This window comes from Diospyros lotus, chromosome 9 (genome assembly GCF_014633365.1).
Source record: "Diospyros lotus cultivar Yz01 chromosome 9, ASM1463336v1, whole genome shotgun sequence".
Lineage (NCBI taxonomy): Eukaryota > Viridiplantae > Streptophyta > Magnoliopsida > Ericales > Ebenaceae > Diospyros > Diospyros lotus.
Window position 1 is genome coordinate 10,504,898 of NC_068346.1, and position 20,692 is coordinate 10,525,589.

Sequence of the window (20,692 nt, forward strand, 5' to 3'; positions counted from 1 at the left end):
ATGATATTGTGGTTACTAGTAATGATACTGTTGAACAGGTAATCTTAAAACAGAACTTGGCTAAAGAATTTGAAATTAAAGAACTTGGGGTGTTGAAATATTTCTTGGGCATTGAGGTTGCATACTCAAAAGATGGCATATTCTTGTCACAAAGAAAGTATATTATGGACTTACTTATAGAAATAGGGCTTCTAGGAGGAAAAAGATCTAGCATACCAGTGGATCCAAACCTAAAGTTGCAAGCAAACACCAAAGATGAGGTGATAGATAAAGGGAGGTTTCAACGTCTGGTGGGTAGGCTGATTTATCTCTCACATACTAGACTTGATATAGCATTTGCAGTGAGCTTTGTAAGTCAATTTATGCATAATCCCTCATCGGAACATATGCAAGCAGTAAGGAGGATTTTGAATTATCTTAAAGCTACACCAAGTAAGGGAATCTTATTTACCCCGGGGGATGTTTTAAAGATTCAAGGATATGTGGATGCTGACTATGGGGGGTCTCTAGTTGATAGGAGATCCACAACTGGGTATTGTGTGTTCCTAGGGGGTAATCTGGTATTTTGGAGAAGCAAAAAGCAAGGAATTGTAGCAAGATCAAGTGCAGAAGCTGAGTTTCGAGCTATGGCTCTAGAGTATGTGAACTTCTATTATTGCAAATAGTACTAGAAGATCTAAAAATTCCAGTACAGAGACCCATTGAGTGGCTATGTGATAACCAGTCAGCGATCAGTATAGCTCATAATCCAGTCCAACATGACCGGACAAAACATATTGAGATTGATCGTCATTTCCTCAAAGAAAAGCTTGATTCAGGTCTCCTCAATATCTCATATGTGCCATCAAGGTGTCAAGTGGGTGATATTCTAACAAAAGGATTGCCTACCGCACAATTTGAAGACCTAGTATCCATGCTAGGGATGAGTGATATACATTCCCCAGCTTGAGGGGGTGTGTTGGCGATAGCAGGTTCCTGAGAGTCCTATCAAAGGGAGGCTTTTATCTGAATCTTCTCTTAGTATTTATCCATATGTATTATCAATTTCTTTTTTTCTATTTTATTGTTTTTTATAATCTGATCTCTTCCTACAAATTAGGAGAGATATTAGGGAGTTGTATTAAAGTAGAAGTCTTTAGGGTCCAAGCCCTTGTATCAGTTTTATAAATGAAGAATTAGATTGATTTCTTCTACACAAAGCAATCTAGATACTCCTTGAACACCTGGTTCATCAAATCCATAAATATTTCCGGTGCATTCGTCAGTCCGAATGGCATAACCCTAAATTCATAATGGCCATTACGCGTGTGGAATGTCGTCTTCTAGGTATCTTCATCTCTGACCTGCACCTGATGGTACTCTGACCTCAAATCAATCTTAGAGAAAACAAAGGCTCCTTGAAGCTGATCCAACAAATTGTCCACTCAAGGTAGTGGGTACTTATTCTTCACCTAACTTGATTCAGTCATTGGTAATCAATACATAGCCGCATAGATCCATCATTCTTCCGCACAAATAACATCGGTGCTCCTCAAGGCCACGTTCTAGGCCCAATGAAACCTTTATCCAATAAATCTTGCACCTGCACCTTCAACTCCTTTAATTCGATTACATCCATTCTATATAGAGTCACAAAAATCGATTGAGTACCTGGCAACAAATCAATCACAAAATCTATCTCTCTGTATGGTGGCAATCCTGGCAACTCGTCCGGAAATACATCAGGGATGTCCCGAACCATTGGAAGCTCAAATAACTCTTCCTTCACTCTTGCTGTGATGGTTACAAAGGCAAGATATGCCTCACACCCATGCCGTATCAACTTCTCCGCTTTCATCATTGAAATCATTAGGGTCGAAACCACTGGCTTAATACGTCGGCATAGAATAACTGGTTGTTGGTAAATTCAAAAAAGATTACCTTCCAATGACAATCAACCTTAGCATAATACCATGATAACCAGTCCATGCCCAAAATAAGGTCAAAATCCTTATTAGCAAGTATCACCAAGTCACTTGGTAATACCTTATCGTGCACCCTAATCTCTTAACCTCTGATCACCTCACTTCCTGGCAACACACCACCACTCGGCATGATAACTGATAGATAATATGGCAATGGACTCTGAGGAATAGGAACATAATGCACAACATGCGGTGCTATGAAAGAATGCGTGGATCTTGTACCAAAAAGTACACAGATATCATGATCATATAATGCAAGAATACCTTGCACGGTGTCATTCCCTCCTTTAGCCTCTGCCATTGTCAATGCAAACACTAGCCCCTGAACTTGTGGCCTATCAATAGCAGTGGGGCGCTGAGCAGCGGGTGGTGGTAATGGTGGTGCTGCTCCTTGCACCCTAGGCATCGCCGACAGCTGTGCCAATCTCTGCCCCGATCCTCTTGCTATCTTTCCCCCAAATTGTGATGACTGTGGGCACATGCTCACCCTGTGTCCCCTCTGGCCACATCGGAAGCAAATAATCTCCTGGCTGGGTGCTATACTTGAACCCCGTGGACAATCCCTCCGTACATGCCCTGGCTGCCCACACCGATAGCAAACTTCTCCTTGTCCCATGCGACACTATTTCCAATGTCACTTCCCACATAATTTACATACTGGAAGTCCCCCTATGTTTCTGTTGGGGCCTGCATCCCACCTTCTCTTCTTGCCATTATTTCTTGCTCCCCTAAATGTTGCCTACTCACTCCTTAATTCCGATCTCACTCTATCACATAGGCCCGTTGCACCACAGTAGGATAATCTATGATCTTGGCCCCTGCCAATGCATGTCAGATATCCAATCTCAAGCCTCTCTGGAACTTGTTGGCTTTCTTGTCCTCTAGCGTCACCAACTCGGGTGCGTATTGTGTTAAAGAGATAAACTCGGTCTCATACTAGGCAATTGTCTTACTCCCTTGGACCAGCTCAATAAATTCATGTCTTTTGCTCACGTACCCAGGCAGGAATATAGGTCTTATTAAATATTGTTTGAAACTTCGCCCATGACGGCTCCCTACCAGCATAGCGTTGTCTAATAGTCTCCCACTAATGCTCGGCATCACCTCGCAAAAGAAAAGTGCCAAGCTGCACCTTCTAAGTATCGGTGCAACCCATAGTCTGCAAATGCTTCTCCACTTATGTCAACTAGTTCTCTGCCTTGGAAACATCTGGTCCCCCTTGAAATTCAGGCGGCCGCAATGCTATAAAATTCATTAAGAGTGCACCTTCGGCGCCATCCGCTTGGCCATCACTATTATTATTGCAATCTTGCCCCAATTGATTGGCAGCCAACACGTTGACTGCTCACAAAATGCCCGCTAGTGTCCCCTGTTTTTCAGTGACCTCCTGTCGAGAATCCCCATTAGGGTCCCATGGCGTCTCTGGCATCAAGTAACCTGTCCACGGCCCTGGGTAGGTGGTCGTCCACGTCCTCGTTGAGTATTCATGTGCCCTGCACAATTAAAATACTCGGAACACAAATTCCTATTTATACTTAGATCCAATTCTAGGACACCCTAGCTCTACCCATCATCCTAGGTGTACAGGGGCCACTAATCCCAAACCGTACTCAATCGCTCTGATACCAAAAACTGTGAGAGCCCCCGATTGGATATCTCGTCAGCACAGAAAACCGGAAGGAAGTCCCACGAGAGAATAATAGGAAAGCATAATGTCTACCATGCACAGTCATGGGGTAACAACCTAGCATAACAGAAACATGATATATACATACCCAAAGAGATGTGGAGGTGTCAACATCATGACATAACCTTAAACATAACTGTTGAAGTTTTGTATGGAGAATATTCTAGAAGATCATAAAGAATTAGAAGAAACCAGATTGATAATATAACCGAAACAAGTTAGTTAGATAGGTTCTAATTAAGTCGGTTATAAAAGGGTAGAATAGATATTGTGTTGCTTTTAATTTAACCCTTGTAATTTCCGCCCAACCCTTTATAAATAAGATAGATAGGTAGACTAGAATGATCATTCTGATCATTTGATTTATACTCTTTATGAATACGAGAATTGTTGTGAGAGGAAGGACTTGAAATTAGGAAGTTCTTTGTAATCTCGGGTCGAAGGCAGTGTGCTTGTGTGATAGAAAGAGAGGAGAGGTTTCTGTGGGTTTCTTGTGTACTGATTCTGGACTGGAATTCTAGTGGATTGCTCTTGGATTACAGCTGGATGTAGAACTGATTTATATCAGCTCGAACTAGGATAAATCCTTGTCTCTTCTTGTGGTTTGGTCGTCTTTCTCCTTATTTTCTTACTGTTTTCAATCACAGTTTTATATTTCTGTTGTTGCTTGAATTTCGGGTGAGAAGTGTTGAGAGAATTGACAATTAAAAGTATTGATTGAGTTATCTAAAGAGATCCTAATCATAATAATAACACGAAGATATATATAACTATTGAAATATGATAATATCGATAATGCCTCCAATCATGATTAAGTTAAAGCAGCTCCAATCTCTCTAAAATCTAGGAGGAGATAAGATCTTATCTATCTTTAAAATTTAGGAGATTTGTTATTAGATATGTTGTTGTATTTATATTTTAAATAAGTTTGTTTGTATTTTAAATTTCCTAGATTATAGGAACTTTAGTCTATTTAAACACCTTATGGTATATTAAAGAATTAAGACGGAAGTTGTGTTTCTTCCGAGTTCTTCCAATCCAAGCCTTATTCTTATTGCTTGTTCTAGTTTTCAACATGGTATTAGAGCCTTCATTCTGCTCGTAGAACCTCATCGTGCCTTCATTGCACTCTTGTCTCTCGTTCTTTATTTCCTTCCCTAGGCCTTCATTTCCTTTTCTTGGTTTCCTCGGTACTAAGGATGTCAGGAATCTCGGAGATTAATCCTGGTCTAGCTACTGGTGAGTTAGAACCAGATCTGATTACTGGTACAAATGGAAGTGGAGGAACCTTCCTTGGGTCGGGCAGTGGAGAACTGCTGGGAATGCATGTATCCTATAGATTGGATGGTAAAAATTACCTCCAATGGGCGCAACTTGTTCGAACCTTCCTGAAAGGGCGAGGGAAGCTAGGACATCTCACTGCTTCGCCACCAAAGTCTACTGATCCAGCCTTTCCTACATGGGATATCGAGGACTCCCTTATCATGTCATGGCTATGGAATGCCATCCAACCTGAGGTTAGTAAAAACTATATGTTCTTAGATTCGGCCAAGGCTATTTGGGACACCATTAGACAGACTTATTCCAAGGTACAGGATGCTTCGGTTATATTTGATATCAAAACAAAGATTAATAGTACTAGACAAGCATCTCTAACTGTTACTGAGTACTTTAAAAAAATGAATGGGCTTTGGTTAGAGCTAGATCAATATCAAGAAATCAAGATGATATGCAGTGATGATACTGCCACTCTTAGCCGAATCATTGAAAGAGATAGGATTGTGGAATTCTTAGCTGGATTAAATGCTGAGTTTGATCAAGTTAGGATTCAGATCTTTGGAAGGGATAAGCTACCATCCTTGAATGAAGTCTTTGCTATGGTAAGGAGTGAAGAAAATCGAAGGGGAGTCATGTTGAATGATAGTGGAACAGAAGGATCAGCCATAGTTACAGCAAGAAAGGATGGGACACGGTTCAAAATGGGTAAAACAGAAGCAAAGAATCGTGAGGGACTGTGGTGTAGTTTCTGCAACAAGCCTAGGCATACCCGAGATCATTGCTTCAAACTTCATGGCAAGGAGGTTGTGTTAAAGAAGATGGGAGGTTTCAAAAATATGGTAGCACAAAAACGGGCTTACATATCTACCAAAGAGCAGCACGAGGAAGGAGAAACAACCAGTAAGACAGAATCAAATTCAAGTACTGATCTTGCACAACTTGATGGTGAGGAAATTAACAAACTTAAGGCTTTTCTCAAGACTATCAACAATGGAAATTGTGTTTTAGCCCAGCAAAGTAACTGTTTATATTCAGCCTCTCTTAATGCCTCTAAATCTGATAAGAATGACATTTGGATCCTAGATTTAGGAGCCACTGATCATATGACCCCTAATCCATTGGTTTTTGACACTTATGAGCCTATTGTAACCTCTAAACAGATTAACATTGCTAATGGGACTTCAGTGTCCATCAAAGGTCGAGGAACAGTCATCCTCAGTCCCAATATTACCCTTCAAAAGGTTCGACATGTGCCAAATCTATCCACCAATCTTGTGTCTATTCATAGGCTTACTAATGATCTAAATTGCCATGCTACTTTCTTTGCTAATGTGTGTGAATTTCAGGCCCTGAAGATCGGGATGATGATTGGTGCAACTAGGGAACAGCATGGGCTGTATTTTCTGGAAAGAAAAGGAGAGTACCCTTCGGCTGAAAATCAAGTTTTTGAGACTGCTACATTCTCTCAGTTTACATCTAACCACACTGCACATGTTTGGCCGCAACATTACAGACTTGGCCATCCCCTGTTCCCTCTTCTAAAAACAATGTTACCTTCTTTGTTTCAGTCCCTAGACCTTAGTGAACTTCACTGTGATGTGTGTGCTGTTTCTAAGCATCACCGAGTGTCCTATCCCTCTAGTAATAAGAGATCATCTACACCTTTCTCTTTGATTCATTCCGATCTTTGGGGACCCTCTAAAATACCAAATTGTTTGGGGGCTCGATGGTTTATTTCATTTATTGACGATTGTACTCGAATGACTTGGGTTTTCCTATTAAAAGAAAAGGCTGCTGTTAGCACCAATTTGCCATATTTCTGTAAGTTAATTTCCACTCAATTCAAGTGTTCAATCTAGAAATTCCGAACTGATAATGCAAAGGACTATGTTAACAATCATTTGCATCAATTATTTCAACAAGAAGGGATAGTTCATGAGTTTTCTTGCGTCCACACTCCACAACAAAATGGAGTGGCGGAACGGAAGATGAGACACCTGCTTAATGTTGCTCGAAGTCTCCTACATCATCATAATGTGCCTAAAAATTTCTGGGGAGAAGCCACTCTTACAACAGCCTACCTGATAAACCGTGTACCCTCAAAAACCTTAAACCATCAAACACCATTTCAGCTTCTATCTAATCATTATCCAGATCTAAATTAGCATTCTCCTCTTCCACTAAAGGTCTTTGGGTGTGTCTCTTTTGTCCATATTCCCAAGCAAAACAGAGACAAACTTGATCCAAGGGCCCTAAAGTGTGTTTTCCTAGGCTATTCACCTACCCAAAAAGAATACAAATGCTATCATCCAACGACAAAGAAATTTTATATCTCAAAGGATGTTACATTTGTTGAAACCCAACCCTTTTTCTCTTCTCATCAGACTGGTCATCAGGGGGAGCATTTGGATGGTGACCAGGCAGCGGTTGGGGATATTTTTCAACTACCTAACATTTCTCCATCTCAGCAGCTTCCTTCCTCTCAGTCCTCTTCCAGTCCTCCCTCACCTCAGATTGACCTTGAGATTCATAACCAGAAATCCAGCCAGCAGCTTCTAGGTCGATTTAAGGGATCTTCCTATGTTTTCAGAAGAAGACAGCCTATCCTGGAACCACAGCAAGTGCCACCATCTGATCCTAGTCAAGGTAAGGAATTTATTCAATCTTTTATCCCAGAAAAGAATCCTAGCTTCCTGTTTCAGACTCCCAGGTTCCTGTTTCAGACTGCTCTAATCTTTCTAACCCAAGCTTTGATAATTTAGATCTTCCTATTGCTGTTAGGAAGGGTGTCCGAAGCTGTACCAAACACCCTCTAACCAATTTTTTGTCCTACCACTGGCTATCTCAAAAGCACAAAGGGTTCCTAGCATCTTTGGATTCAATTGTCATTCCTAACTCAGTAGAAGAGGCCCTAAGAGATCAGAATTGGAAGCAAGCCATGATGGAAGAGATGAGAGCCTTAAATAAAAATCAGACTTGAGAAATTGTGTCACGACCAAGAGGGGTTTTGCCAGTAGGTTGCAAATGGGTTTTTAATGTAAAATACAAGGTTGATGGAACATTGGACAAATACAAGGCCAGGTTAGTAGCCAAAGGATACACTCAATCCTATGGCATAGACTATTTTGAAACATTCGCTCCAGTAGCTAAGATGGCAACAGTAAGAATTTTGATTTCTTTGGCAACATGTTTTGGATGGACATTACAACAATTTGATGTTAAGAACGTCTTTCTTCATGGAGACTTAAAAGAAGAAGTATACATGGAGTTGCCTCCAGGATTTCAAGAAAAAGAAAAGGGAAAAGTATGCAGGTTCAAGAAAGCTCTCTATGGGCTCAAACAATCTCCAAGGGCTTGGTTTGGGAGGTTTTCTAAAGCCATGAAAACTATGGGATACAGTCAATGCCGGGGTGACCATACACTCTTCATGAAGCACTCAAGAGAAGGAAAAATTACAGCCTTGCTAGTATATCTGGATGACATGATTGTGACAGGAGATAATGAGGAGGAACAAATACTACTAAAAAGGAATTTGGCTCAAGAATTTGAAATCAAGGAGCTTGGTATCCTCAAATATTTTTTGGGCATTGAAGTGGCCTACTCTAAAGATGGTATCTTCCTATCTCAACGTAAATATATTCTGGATCTACTTGCTGAAACAGGGCTTATTGGAGGTAAGGGTTCTAGTGTCCCAGCGGAACCTAATGGAAAACTATGGCAGAATCCTAAGAGTCAACTGATTGGCAAAGGTAGATATCAAAGGTTAGTGGGCAGATTAATACATCTTTCTCATACTAGACCAGATATTACCTTTGCTGTCAGTCTCGTGAGTTAATTTATGCATAACCCAACTGAGGAGCACATGCAAGCTGTAAGGAGGATACTTAGCTATCTCAAGACTAATCTAGGTAGAGTTCTATTGTTTAGAAGAGGAAGGGAAATTGATGTTAAAGGCTTTACTGATGCAGATTATGCTAGATCTATCACTGACAGAAGATCAACCACAGGATATTGTGTATTCCTAGGTGGGAATCTAGTGTCTTGGAGGAGTAAGAAACAGAGTGTCGTGGCTAGATCAAGTGCAGAATCAGAGTTTAGGGCTATGGCCCTTGGAATATGTGAATTGTTATAGCTCAAGATTATCCTAGACGATTTGAAGATAAAAACTAAGGGAGCAATTGAGTTATCTTGTGATAACAAATCCGCTATAAGCATTGCACACAATCCTGTTCAACATGACAGGACAAAATATATTGAGATAGACCGACATTTTATCAAAGAAAAATTGGATGCAGGACTAATCTATATCCCTCATGTGTTATCTGAGGAACAGGTAGCTAATGTATTCACAAAAGGCTTGGCAGCCAAGAGGTTTGAAGATCTAATATGCAAGCTTGAAATGATAGATATTCATTCCTTAGCTTGGGGGGGAGTGTTGAAATATGATAATATCGATAATGCCTCCAATCATGATTAAGTTAAAGCAGCTCTAATCTCTCTAAAATCTAGGAGGAGATAAGATCTTATCTATCTCTAAAATTTAAGAGATTTGTTATTAGATATGTTGTTGTATTTGTATTTTAAATAAGTTTGTTTGTATTTTAAATTTCCTAGATTATAGGAACTTTAGCCTATTTAAACACCTTATGGTATATTCAAGAATTAAGACGGAAGTTGTGTTTCTTCCGAGTTCTTCCAATCCAAGCCTTATTCTTATTGCTTGTTCCAGTTTTCAACAATAACCATAGCACTAAGGGGTAACAGACACCCTCCAAACACGCAAAAGCTGTAAGACTCCCCCAAGATTCGTTGGCTGGGATTGCCTTGTACACCCTGCTATCTGACAACTCAGATACTTCTACCTCGCCCCTAATCTAGTCTTTCCTTTACTTGGAATGATGTAAAGCACGGGTGAGTCACAGGACTCAGTAAGCATAAAGAACAAAAGGGTAATAGAGCAGAGAGAATAACCCAAACCACCCGCACAACACGTGCACATTCATATATATATCCATACCATGAACCTGAAACTATGCAATAACCGCATAAATAAACATGTACATAATGGTCCTTGGGGCCTACATAAGACACATTGGCACCCAAGTCCCTAAATCCAAACCTACCTGTTGCCATGAACTGGCAAGCAAATCAACATGCACTGTTGTTCCAAAATCCGCACCATGTGCTCAAATCCTCATACCAATATACCGAGCCAAAGCTCCCACAACAATAAACCAAGCCAAAACTCCCATACCAATATACCATGCCGAAGCTCCCTCAGGATGGTCCTCCCACCACCTGAGCCCGTGGATGTACATCCCACGAATAAATCCATAGCTCTGGAACCATGAAATGCAACATATAAGAAATGCAATGGCGTAGTAAGTATAAACATGATACCATATCCCCCATAAGCTAGGCATCAGGCCACGCTTCTCCCACGTAGTAATACACACGCAATGCAATACTTGTGCACAACAACACTTTAGTCATTTCTAACATGCCCGTGCCCAAGCATCCAAAGCATGTGACCGCCCAATGATGCAAACTCGAGCCCCAACTTCACATCAACCTAATTAAAGGCAACAAAATCACAAGCAGGGCAAGGTCAGTCGACAGCTTTAGGACAATAGTTGACAGTTTGTGTCTTTGGGCCAAAACGATTGACAGCTTGCTCGAGCCAGTTGACAATTTCAATGCAATTTGTTGACAACTTGCTCAATCGATCGACAGTTTTGAGGCAATCTATCAACAGCTTGCTACCTGCAACCACCTACCCCTCTTACACCCTACAAACATACACCAAATATACTTAAATGCCACCAAAAATCCAGACTACGGTAACGGGTCGTTACAAAGAGGCTGTCAAATCCTAAGGGATCTGGCAACTGGTCGACAATTGATCTCTTCCGGTAGGACAGAGATTAAGGAGTCGAGAGAATTTTACAGAGAAAAAGAGAGAATGAGAGAGAGAGAGAGAGTGAGTGTGGGAAGGAATTCAAAAGAATTTCATTAACTTTCCAAATGCCTCCATTAGTTGGATGAGAAACATTTTATACCATCCTCAATTACATGGACTTCTCACCTAAAAGCGTAACCGCCTATGTACCATACCTCATAGCTACCCCCCGATATAACCCCTCACAGGACTAACAAACTTCTGCTTTATTATTTTTTACTGCTTTAATCGGTAATTACATGACAAGCCAAAATAATAGACTCTAGAGTTGATGAAGCTGACAGTCAAGCAGTGTTAATAGCCACAATCTTCTCTTGCAACCTGAACTTGTGTAGTGTTATGGTGATGGATGAACATTTTACCTTTCTTTTAGTCTCTACTCTATTGCGAGGATTGTGCTTTAGTAAACTGATTCTTGAGAAAGCAAAGAAATAGTAAGTTACAATGGTTTATCCATATGTATTTTGTTATAAAATAACATTCTCCAAATTTCTCCCAGTTCTTAATCTTGTATAAGACATAGATAGGACTAGAAGGATAATACTGACATCAATGTGGCTGTAATTGAAACTGCATTACTTGTCTTTTTGTATAACCAAATGCCATTATTATGAAAGGAAACAGTTTCCATTTTTCTTTTCCTTTCTTTTTGTACAAATCAAACAAGGTTATTTTCTCCTATGAGTGAAATTAGGACTCCATTTCTTTATTAGAACAATGACACCGAGCCTTAATCCCACTAGGTGAAGTCCACCACATGGATTGTAGCTTGTCAATCACTTTTATCTATGTTTGTATCTTCTGTAAGACTATTAATACCATGTGAACCAACAAAACAGCAACATCGTCATCATAAGCCTTAATCCCACTAGATGGGGTTATATACATGAATTATACCTCTCCAATCAGCTTATTTTGTCTAGAATTCATTATGAATGATCCAAAGATTTTTATATTGGTTGTAGGTTATCTAATGCAACCCTCTTTTATCTAGGCTTTGGATTTGTTGTGAATGGGATGAATACCTTCAACATGAGAAGTGTTGAGAGGATTACTCAATCCATGGCAAGGTTCATCATATCCCATAGTGTCTTAAAATTCTATACTGACTTCTTTTTTGTCACAAACTTTTTTATTTCATTCACTTTTCTCATAGGTTCATCTATTGATCTTCTTCTTCTTATATGTCTAAATTATCTTATTTTCTATTGGCATTATTCTAACTTTATTATGAATAATTTTATTTTAATTCTATCCTTTTTCATGTGGCTGCACATACATCATAATAGTCTTGGTTGAGTTACTTTTCTCACACGTACCTTTATTGATCTTCTTTTTACATGTCTAAATAATTTTCTCTTTAACAAGAATTACTTCAATCTTATTATCAGTAATGTCATTTTTAATTCAATCTTTCTTGTCTGGTTGCACATATATTATGATATCCTCACTTCAGTTACACTTATATTTTGTAAATGGTGGTACTTAATTATCTAATATTCTGTGCATACATCAAAATTGTCTTGTAGTTGTCCAATCAAGTAAGGATCATGTTAAATAATTTTGCTAACCCCAAAATGCCTTATTCTCCCATGCATTTCCATGCTTTGAGTGAAATATTATTTGGTCCAATTGCTTTACCATTTTTCATCTTTGTATGGCTTAAATAGGGTGTCCCCAATGTTTGAGGCTCACTAATTTGTTAGGTTTAGGGGAGGATTGTTTTTGTAGGCAATCTTACCTTTTCTTTGCAAAGAGGTGGTTTTTACAATTTGAACCCATGACCTTCCTATCCCAGTGGAGAAACCTTACCATAGCTATGAGAACTCTCCCTCATCTTTTTTATGGCTTGCTTCTGAAAAATCCACATTTTGAATAAAGTTGCAAACTAGTTTTGCAGCCATACTTGTAATTGGATATTTTTGTGTACATTTAAATGAGGTCTGAGTACCTTGTAAATGCATATCTGCACTACATGGGCCAAGTGCGTCACTATTGAGACAAAGTTAACCAATTTGGTACTTATATTTATTGCAGGACATGCAAGATATGAAAGACTGCTATGATAGCTTGCTTTCTGCTGCTGCTGCAACAGCAAACAGTGCATATGGTATTTGACCGATGTAATTTTCTATTTTAATTCCTGATCTTTTCTCTGCATATTACCCCATCATATGGAAAAATCCATTAAGCCCCTGTAATTAGTTCATCTCAGGCAGTGAGCTCTCTATTTTTAACTTGAAAGTTTCCTTGTAAGTGGTGCTTTCTTAACTTATAAAAAGCAATAGAAATCTGTTTACAAAACTTATTCCTTTAAGAAAAAACTTGTCATTTGTATAAAACAGCACTACATATCATCTAATGAACATTTTTTATTCATTACTTTGTGGACTTAAATTCCCCTCCTTGGAGTGCATGTGTGATCTAGAAATAGTTAGCCAAACTTCTAAGTTAGTCTAGGTTTTGGCCACCCTGATCATGTACTAGGATTGCAGATTTCCTAATATGTATGTTGGATTAGTATTACTTAGCTGTGCACTAACTATGCCTTTCCTTTTATTAAGCTAATTTCCCTCCTAGAGGTTTATCCCACAAGGAAGCTCTGCATAACATCAACTAAGAAAATGTTAGTGCAGTTTTGAAAGGACATATCAAATTTTCTGTGCTTGAGATCAACATTATCAGGATAAGGCCTAGATACCTGTTCTAACACCGTCGGGCAACTTCAAAATCTGGAGAAGGAGAAGGAGGGGGTTTACCTCATCAATGAAAATAACAAGTTCCTACAAATTGGAACATAATGCAAAAGTTATCAAGGTTCAACTCCAAGATGGATTGCCCTTTAAACCTGTTGAAGAAGAGGTTTGTGTTATGTCATACCTTGTTAATAAAAAGTACAGCTTCCTTCAAATTGGAACTTGATGTAAAAGTTAAGGTTCAACTCCAAGATGGATGCCGTTTAAACTTTGTTGAGTTATGTTTTGATGATGAGATTTAAGCAAAACTTTAATAACTTTAATAATGAGCTGAAAATCGAGTAACACACTTCTTACTCAAGTAAAGCTCACTGTTAATCGAATATATATTTGTGGAAAAGTTAGTTTTAACCAACTTTCAAAACATTACTTGAATAACCAATATTGTTAATCGAATAAGACAAGTTATGGGCTTAAGATTAATCGAGTAAGGAAATGATTAGTTGAGTAACGAGTGATCATACTCAACAAACTCTCAAGTTTAATTGAATAAGACTTGAATAATCTAAGGATTAATCAATTATATGATTAATGTACTCGAATATCACACTGAAAAGCTTTAATTGAGTCATTCGAATGATAATCGACTAACAGTGATACTAGTCGAGTAATTATATTCATTAATCGAGTAAGAGATCTGGCTAAAATGACAAGTCTTTGTACTTGTATCATTAATCGAGTTAAAGAAAATGATAATCGAGCAACTCACCTTTTAGTTGAGTAATCAAACATCTCACTTGAATAATATCTCTAGTGGAAAATGTCAAGTCTCTATACTTGAACAAGTAATCGACTAAGAGGTTATGCTTAATCGAGTAACTCTTATCTTAGTTGAGTAACTTTGTGTCTTAGTTGAGTATAATCTACTCAACAGAGTATGAGTCTTTGTATCTAATTTATTAATCGAATAAGAGGTATTTCGTACTCAAGTAATGACATGTTTTAATCGAGTATCAAAAGTACTTAATTGAGTGATAGATCTGAGGTCAAAAAGTTAATCGATTATAATATATTCTGTACTCTGTAATTGAGTAACTAAATAACTTAGTCGAGTCAGAATTAATGGACAGAGTGTTGAGTAATTGATTGAACACTTTGCACACAATTCTCACACTCTCACGCGAAAACAGAAATGAAACAAGAGACAAAAGGGTTTATCCTAGTTTAGACTTTGAATGAATCAAAGTCCTACGTCCATGCTGAAGGGGAGACACCACAAAATCCACTATAGAACAGATAGGTACACACACAAAGCCTTCTCACACAGGCTTCCCTCACAAAGATTACAAAGTCTAAGACCTAGGCTTTTCTCTCCTCTCGTGTACATGAAAAACTAAAGAAAACGCATACCAGAATCATAGTCGACCCCTCTATTTATAGAGGATAGAGGAGGCGGCAATTACAAGACATAAAAGAAAACAAAAGTCGGTTTAACCCTTACATGGTTAGTTATCTTTACAATGGCCTTAAAAATAAAACATAACTTTTGATTTCTTTAATGCCTTTATTTTGACTTTAAGACTAAATTTGTGCAAACTTCAACACAGAGAGTGAGTCTATGTATTTGAATTGTTAATCGACTAAATAAAACATGTAGTCAAGTAATGCCTGAGCCTAATCGACTATCCTTTAATCTTACTCAAGTATCTGCTAACCTTACTCGAGTAATATCAATTTTCACTCGACTATTGTTTTGAAAAACTAGTTGTTATAGAGCATCAAATTAGGCTTCTAGAGTCATACCATCATTGTTCTAAAACATGATTCCTCTTCCTAGTGTTTCTTTCAAGTAGTGTAGGATTTGATTTACAGCTTGCGAATGTTCTTCCCTTAGGTCATGCATAAATTAACTGACTACTCCCACTGAGTAAGTAATATCGGGCCTGGTGTGGGACATATATACTCTTGTAAAGATATATTAATTTACCAAATAACCTTTGATAACTGCCTTTATTAACTACATTGCCTCCATCTCTTGCTCCTATTCTATGATTTGGGTCAATGGGAGAACATGTTGCTTTGCTATTAAGTTTCAACTTGCTGCTTTGTTATTAAGTTTCACTGTTTCCTTTAAAAGATCCAAAACATACTTCATTTGGGAAAAGAATATATTGTTCTTGGAGTAGGTTACTTCAATTCCTAAAAAAAACTTAGCCTCCCAAGATCTTTAATTTCAAATTCTTGTGACAGATGTTCCCTTTGAGCAATTCTTACAGTATCATCATTTCCTGTGTGATAATAATATCATCAACATAAACTAGTAAGGTTGTGATCTTACCTTCTCTATTATGTTTTATGGATAGTATGATCTCCCTAACTCTATTTGTATCTCATTTGTCTCATTGCCTTTGTAAATCTATCAAATCACGCCCTTGGAGACTGCTTTAGTCCATACAAGGCATTTTTCAAATGACATGCCTTATTACTTTCAAATAACTTTTTGAACCCAAGTGGAGACTCCATATAAACTTCCTCTTCTAAGTCACCATGGAAGAAGGCATTTTTAACATCAAATTGCAATAGTGGCTAATTAAAACAAGCAACAAGAGAAATAAGTATCATAACCTTATTCATCTTTGCTACAGAAGAGAATGTTTCTTGATAATCTATCCCATATGTTTGTGTGTATCCTTTAGCTACCAATCTTGCTTTGTATTTTTCAAGTGTCGTACTAGTATTTCACTGTAAACACCCATTTACATCTCACTAGTTTCCTGTACTTTGTTTGAGGTATAACCTCCCATGTTCTATTCTTTTCTAATGCTTTCATTTCTTCCCTCATAGCAAGGGTCCAATTCTTATCCTTTAATGCATCATGAATCGACTTTGGGATTTCTATAGTGTCCAATGAGGTAAGAAAGGCATAATATTAAGAGGATAGTCTATGGTTAGAAACAAATTGAGATGTAGGATGGATAGGATGTTTTGTGCATTCTACCTTTTCTTATGTAATGGAAAGATCAAGATCATGAGACTTGGGTTATTCTACCGAGACTAGAGAGGGGATAGTGGTATTACCTTTATTCAGACAGGAATCTTGAACTTGTGTTGGTTTAGAATCAACTTCCTTCCTTCTTTAGTAAACGAGAGTTTCTCTTGGACTCAAGGCTAGTTATTGCAATTTGGCTCTGTTTTCATCACAATCAGTATCTAACTAAATTGAGATGGAGGTAATGTAGAAGGTTGTGATGGAAGGGATTCTGGTGGTTGCAATGGAGAAGTCTAACTTGGTTGAGAGTGAAGGAGAAGAGAAAAGATTTAAATGGGTGTTTGAAGTGAGATCCTCATCTTTACAAGAGTGCTTCCCCAGAATGTCACATACATGGAAACAAAGAATTTGCGAGGTGATGGATGATGGCATTTATACCCTTTCTGAGATTTGGAATATGCAAGAAAGATACATTTGAGAGCTTGAGAATCGAGTTTATCATGGTTATGTGTCATGGTCCTAGAGTTTAGCCTAGGACTAGAATGGAAATCGGAAGGATCCGATACAGTTCAGGTCAAGAACAGAATGTATAAAGGGGAAATTGAAGAAGAATGGGGGGAGAAATTAGAGAGAATTGAGGGAGAATGGCAAAAGAATGAGAGAGAGAGAGAGAGAGAGAGATTGGAGAGAAATCTTGGGAGAGGATTGAGAATTCAATTAACAAAATCAGCAGAAGCATTCCTCTGTCTACAGTGGCCTTTTATAGGCATTATTAGCTTCTAGCTAATTGCATAATAGCACCCATGTGTTTCTAACCACTAACTAAAATATCTCCTAACAAACTAATATAAGTCTATTACAATATTACCCCCTTATTATTTCCCTATCACAATATTACCCTTCTAATCCTCCTAGGGACATGACATTATGTTGATGAATATGGAGATATGTTGCGCACTTGAAAACTTTACGGATAGAGTTGAGGAAATGGAGACTGACGGATAGTGTTTCATTAAGAGCCAAATAGGACTCTTGTTATTAAAGGGTCGAGAGGGTAGGTGATTAATGAAATGAGTCGTAGTTAGCACAACTTCTCCCTAGAAATGTTTATGTACGCAACACTAAAATAAAAGGGTTCGAGTGACATTTAAGAGATGCCAATTTTACCTTTCAGCCATATCCTTTTGTTGAGAGGTGTCTACATAAGAGGACTCGTTAATAATGCCTTCTTTTAAAAAGAAATGATTTAGCCATTGGTTGAAATTATTCTTGGCATTATCTGATCAAAACCTTTTGATAGACACTCCAAATTGGGTTTTGATCATTTGACCAAAATTGGAAATCGGATTTGTCTTTCATGAGGTAAACCCAAGTGACTCTAGTGCAATTATCAATGAAGGAAACAAATCATCTAGCCCTCGTGCAATTGCAAACCCTTGAAAGACCCCACATGTGAGACCCCCACTCAGATCCCCTAACCAAGTCGAAGAACCCTAACGGGTGGCCCCGAGGGAAAAAGGAAACCAAAGGGAAGTGACAGACCTACCATGCATGCACTCCTGGATTCACATATACCTGATAATTAATCTGACAACGAAAGCAAAAACCACAACCTATGCATGCATTTCAAAAAACAACTGGCCCACAAGCCTACAGGGTTTACATGTATACAAGTCAACCAAAAACTAAAAAGATACAACAACCCTGTCATACAACTCTACCCCATGGTAAGGTTAACATGGACTGCCCTGTACACCGTCTGCTCAGATAAGTTCGGCACTACTAGACTCACCCTCAACTTTGGTATTGCCCTTACCTGGAATGTAGATAAGTAAGAGTGAGTCACAAGACTCAGCAAACATATAAGAAGGAAAGGCTGACAAGAATAAAGAGCTAAAGAATAACCCGCACCTAAGTTCAAACCTCATGTAAAGCATGTCAACCAATCATATATGAAATAACAGGTACCAATTGCATAACAAAAATATGCACACATTGGATCTTGGGGTCCAAATAAAATGCACTAACACCCAAGTCCATAACACAAACCTGTTGCTGCCTTGAGGGCAACTGTACCTGTAACTCGAGCCAAAGCTCGCTCAGGTGGGAGGGACCAACACCCGTAACTTGAGCCGAAGCTCGCTCGACACGCTAGAACGTCCGTGAACATATACTCGGTTTGGATTACCTGACATCACACAGTTGTAATACTAGAACCGGCGCCAAGAACAATGCAAATGCACATATAGAATGTAGTGGTATAATGAGCATAAACGTGATACATCATAGTCCCCATCAACCATGCATCAAGCCACACTCGCTCACATATCGAATGAAATGCTCGTGTCCAGCAACATAAATACTCTAGTAACTATCATGCTTGTGACCAAACACACATTCACATGTAACCCCCAAATGCATAATCCCAAACCCTTGCATGCATTTGTAGTGACAAAATATGGAAAATTGCATAAAGTACATGCACTGCTCTCTCTCGACCACAATATCAACATCTCTGCAACATGTGAAATAACATGGCATGGGAAACTATAGAGACCAAATCCAACATCCACAACTGGAACCTACCCTCATGGTAACCTATCTTCATTCCACAAGAAATTGGAGAGGGAACTAACTCTCTGTGGCCACTAGAATAAGATCCAACCGAGATCCAACCAAAAATACCAACATGCAAAACACTCAAAACTCAAGTCCTTTTAAAAATAATTGAATTGACTAAGATTAATAAGAATAGAGGGAGCAAAAGCTCGCATACGGAAGGAGGAAGGGAAAAACTTGCACCAAAAGGAGAAAAGGAGAAAGAACTTGCAAGAACAAGAATAAAAGAAGAAAACTTGCCTGAAATGAGAATAAAATTAACTCCAAAAGTTAAGCTCAAGCTTTCCTTCTTCTTTCTCTTATTCTTCTTCCTCACTGCTCTCAGCCACTCTCTGTAATTAATTTTCCTCCCCCGACTCTACCTATTTATATATATATATAGATATATATGTGAAGTAAAGAGAGGTGCTGGAATATATGTGGCGAGATGGGAAGAAAATTCTCCAACATGCCTCCTAAAAAGCCGATCTAGATCGAGAAAATGTGCCTAGGAATCGTTGATAGTGGAGGTCATTCGAATGAGAGAGGACATCCGGATGTAATGGCTTGATGATTGTGAGAGCCATCCGGATATGGCAAAGGGTATCCGGATGCAAGACACAACATTTAAGCCAATTTGTGATAGTGGTATCCGAATGCTAAGCCCCTCATCTGAATATGAGAGGCATTAAATTAAAAACGGAGTTAATTAAGTGATTCTGGATAGTTTTGACGTGTTTTCGTATTTTGGGCATAACTCTCTCGTCCGAGCTCCGATTGAGGTGATTCAAGCTGCTATGGAACGACAAGAGAAAGATCTACAACTTTCATGTTTTGAGTTTTGAGAGATTCGAGCTGCATCAAGGTCGAAATCGGGTTGCAAAGGGATAACCGCACACAAGAAACATAGGGCATCCGAATGTCTTAGCTTCCATCCGAATGCCACTCACAAAAATTCAAAGAAGTCATCTGAATGAGCCACTGTAGCATCCAGATGACACTCACATACCCTTGGCTTAATTTCAATATTTGGTTCTTGCATCCGAATGCTAAGCACCCCATTCGAATGAGTGACCCAAAAAGCCATAAGGGTATTCGAATACCTCATATGCCATCCGAATAAGGCCCAAAACTCACACATCCGAATGCCTAGGCTCTCTTTCGAATATCCTGGCCTATATTCGGATATCTAAGCTATATTTTTCACATACATTCGGATACAACACCAAAAATCTAGCTTAATCACTTAGCTTACACACTTAACCCATATTCAACAGTTAGAAAATAATCACCAAAAACAACATATTAAACATCAAAGCTAACCAACTCTATACTTGAGGTATGACACAACATTGTAGAATTAAATTCGAGTCATTACAAATCCTCCCCCCTTAAAGAATTTGGTCCCCCAAATTCATATCTGATCACTCGAAAAGCTAGGGAAGAACTCACCTCATCTCTTTTTCTAATTCCCACGTACCTTCCTTTAGCCTGTGCCATTGCCACTGGATTTTAACATAA

General features: G+C 38.6%; 1 protein-coding gene across 4 annotated transcripts in view; it reads left to right on the forward strand.

Annotated features, from left to right (window-relative positions):
- LOC127809119 (uncharacterized protein At2g33490-like) overlaps positions 1-20,692 on the forward strand; it is an 80,427-nt gene that overhangs the window by 26,716 nt on the left and 33,019 nt on the right. For 3 of the 4 annotated variants that reach the window (XR_008025076.1, XM_052347812.1, XM_052347811.1), the window contains exon 2: positions 12,926-12,998. Coding sequence is in view for 2 of the 4 variants with exons in the window: in XM_052347812.1 (XP_052203772.1) it covers positions 12,926-12,998 (73 nt within the window). In the remaining 2 variants the exon portion in view is untranslated. Of the gene's footprint in view, positions 1-12,925; positions 13,012-20,692 lie in introns of all 4 variants that reach the window. The other variant, XM_052347814.1, reaches the window with a different exon arrangement.